General features: G+C 41.3%; 1 protein-coding gene across 1 annotated transcript; it reads left to right on the forward strand.

The window, feature by feature from the left end:
- Positions 1 to 1,672: 1,672 nt before the first annotated feature.
- Positions 1,673 to 2,983, forward strand: LOC105058458 (uncharacterized). Its single transcript, XM_029268566.2, has 2 exons — positions 1,673 to 2,330; positions 2,417 to 2,983. Exons 1-2 carry the CDS (start codon positions 2,068 to 2,070, stop codon positions 2,739 to 2,741), a joined length of 588 nt encoding a protein of 195 aa, XP_029124399.1. The 5' UTR covers positions 1,673 to 2,067; the 3' UTR covers positions 2,742 to 2,983.
- Positions 2,984 to 3,676: the final 693 nt, after the last annotated feature.

Below are 3,676 nucleotides of genomic sequence, written 5' to 3' on the forward strand. Positions count from 1 at the left end.
CACAATTCAATTTGAAGGATTCAAATTTTTATAGCTGCTTTTGAAAGTGAGGAACGTTGGTCACAACTTTTATCACAGCCCAAGGATGTGCACTCCAAAAGCTCCAAATTGTTGATTTCCAGCTTTAGTCTTTCAAGGCCTCAAAGCAGAAGACAGGGTCACTAGCGAGGGCGATGAGAGTCGGCCTCCAATATGATGATCTGTACGGACATATATTTAATCTTACATCGCTTATTCGCTGAGAAGATCTTAAATGTTTATATAGGATATCTTTCAGATAATATTTTTGAGTGAGATTCTGAATTGTTACAAATGGTATCTGATCCATAACTCATATTGACTAGATGTTATTGCAGCACAGTTGAATTGGACTGATCATCGGCTAGTCATAATATTTATGAATGGACATATAAATTTGGATTCTTTGCTTGATAAAGATATCAAGACTTAAATAAGAGGATTAAAAAATTTAAATAATATTTTTTTATTAATTTTTTGCGACGGTAAATTTGATCTTTAGTAGTGCTAAACATGAGGCCATGGTGGATGGGAGAGCTGGCTCAGGTGAAGGAAAATATGGGGCCAATGCTGGATGCATGGAGGCTGGTTGCAGCGAAGGCTGATTGGATGAATGGAGTTTTAGATTTGGAGGCGAGGAGCGGATGGCTTCTGGTAACGAGGATGAAAAGCAGAACTGAGATGAACAGAGCAAACTGACCTCTAGGCTTGATTCCAGTTTTACCGATCGGTCTCCCAACTTTTTTTTAATTTTAAAGGTTTAAGATGGACGAATGTCCGACAATGGTCGCGAGTGGACGGCTACATCGTCTTGTACTCCAGGTAATGATTAGCAGTATCAACTGTCATTACCCAACATGGGACCTGTAGATGATTTTTTTTTTTAATAATTGTTGAGGATTATAATAAGGATGTCGTTGCTGCGTTTGTGGCAGACACCGGGTTTGGACTTCATGGTTGGGTCCAAGTACATTGCTGTAGTTTCTCAATGGTATATAAAATAAACTCAACAAAGTTGCCTATCTTTGGTATTTACATAGTTTTATGTATATCTTTATATGATGGTAAAAGAGTCGAAGTTTATTTTTTATTCATTCTTCTCAAAGCTAGTGGTTCTACATAAACTCATATGCTACTGTACATCAAGATATAAATAAGAAAAGTTAGCTTTTTGGCTATCTATTTCCTCTAAGCTTCTGATTTCATATGCATGAGTTCCATATACATTAATTATGTGATGGTATTGATCCTTAAATGATGAAAATCCATATAATCTTTTATACATTTTGAATCTTTCTCAGTGTTATTGAATGATTCAAGGAGGTGTTTAGTTCGCAGCTGGAATCAGAATAGGAATGAAAATCGGATTGGCTTGAAATCAGAATCGGAATGGTCAAATCTTTCGAAATATTTGGTTCGTGATTAGAATCGGAATCAGAATTGAAATGGAAATAAAAATTTAAATCCATAGAAAAAATTAGGGATTGAGTTCTATAGATTGGGCCATTCTCATTTCATTTCGAAATTGAAAATGAAATGAGATTCCTTCCAATCAAATGATTAAAATGAGAGTCATACATTTCGATTCTGACTTCAAACTCCTATTTCTTTCAACCAAACATTCTTCAAGTATAACCAATCTTATCTGTACAAGATCTATCGTTGTTTGGAATATCCAGCAGATGTTAAACCCTATCAAAATCTCGTTTGGATTATCTAGATGCCGACGAAGATTGAACCAGGCAATATGTCACCGTGAGTAACATCAACTTTTTACGGAGTCCAAGGCAATTTTTTCCTTTATAAAGAAACCCTGAAGCCTATCATCTCGATAACCGTGCAACACGCTACAGGCACGCTACCGAAGTGCCCGCCAAGTAATTGAAGCCACAACCGGCGACCAACCGTCCAAACAACTAAAACGCATGGCTCGCGGCACGCTTCTCCCAACCTCTCTGCCCCCACCAAACCCACTCACCCACCCACCATTCTCCACGGCCATTCTCTGCTTCCCTCCCAAGAAAGAAAGGAACCAATTATCCTGAGATAATGGATGAGAAGCCAGCATCTCGTCCACCCACCAAGAAAAAGCTGTTTGATTGGCAAGTCGGGCACTATAACAAGGAGATGTTAATGGGCTTCGACTTATCCAATCGCACCTCCGGCGCCACCGATCTCCTCCAGAACTGTGACCTCCCCCCTCCTCTCAAGCTCTTCTCGCCAATTGAAGATGATGAGAAGAAGAATAAGATCACCGCCATTAACTCCACTCCTTTGGTGCCACAGAATTCTCTACCAACACCAGCTCCCAGGCTAGTCAACCGAACTTTATTAATTAGTTCTCAAAAAAATTTGTTCTGGTTATAGCTTTGGTTACCAAAGGATGACATCCTGGCAGCGAGAACTCGAGCCTGCTGAGAGCTCTGCGGCTCTCCCAAACACGAGCAAGAGAAGCCGAGAAGAAGGCGTCGCTGGCAAATGCGAGAAACGAGCATATGGCCACGTTGCTCCTGGAGGAGTCATTGAGACTCTCGGCTCACCGGCAGTGGGTGAAGCTACTCGAGGCCGAGGTCGCGATGCTTCAAGAAAAGATATTGTGGTCGCGGACAGAGGAACACGCAGAAGGTGATGCGATGCCGGCGGCGGCGACATGGTGCTTGGCTTTGGCCCTCTGCTTGGGAATTGGTGGAGTGGGTATTGCATTAGGCCGGCACTTATTTTGATGCTTCTTGTCATGAAAATAGGCGATGGGGATCTTATATCAACAGGGTAGTTAGGATTAGGTAGATTCAAAAAGCCATATCCGTGTTCCATGAAACCAACTATGTAAGCAATTTCAGATGATATCTGCCTGCAGAGTCCTTAATTACACACTCATCCATGTACTTTGGCAGAGGAAAAAGAAGAAAAAACCAACATGAGATTTAGTGAAAATTCTTTTATTTATGGGTGATTACAAACAGTATTTGGAAGTGGCAAACGTGAATGAAAATTAGAACTTAGCAGCTGAGAAGACTCTCAAGTGTGTCACTGATTCCAGGAGCAGATAAAGAATCTCAAGCGAGTCATACCTTTTATTAGATAAAGGGCCATAGCATCAACCACCCACGGGACAACAATAAAAATCCGAGAAAAATATACTTGCAGAATTGAAGCTCAAACTAGTGTTAAGAAGATGGGTTTTCCTATGGTGCTCGCGAGGTTAAAAATATACCGTTCAGATTTCAACGAGTTGAAATCCAAATATGTATGACCAATGCAATAAATATTTTAAATTTTAAAATTATTTTATATTATAATTAAAAAAAATTTTAATCTTTTCAAAAAATTTTCTACATTTTTTTCAGAGAGGAGGGGGGCCGGTAGTGATACGGAGAAGCCATCGACGGGATGGTGGGGTGTGCAGAAGCTATGATGGTGCAGAGTTGAAAAGAGTATAGTTTGTGGCGGCGCAGAGAAGCCGTGAGTAACAAAGGTTGTTTTGTGGGGTGGTGCAGAAGTCGAGGAGATAGGGGTGTTGGGGAGCGGCGCAGGAGACAGAGGCGGATGCGCATGGGAGAGGGTGACGCGGGGTGGGGGGACGGTTTGCAGCAGCACCAAGAAGTCGTGAGGGAGATGAGGGGGTGTCAGGGAGCAACATAGAAGGTGGGGATAGGCA

This window comes from Elaeis guineensis, chromosome 15 (genome assembly GCF_000442705.2).
Source record: "Elaeis guineensis isolate ETL-2024a chromosome 15, EG11, whole genome shotgun sequence".
Taxonomy (NCBI): domain Eukaryota; kingdom Viridiplantae; phylum Streptophyta; class Magnoliopsida; order Arecales; family Arecaceae; genus Elaeis; species Elaeis guineensis.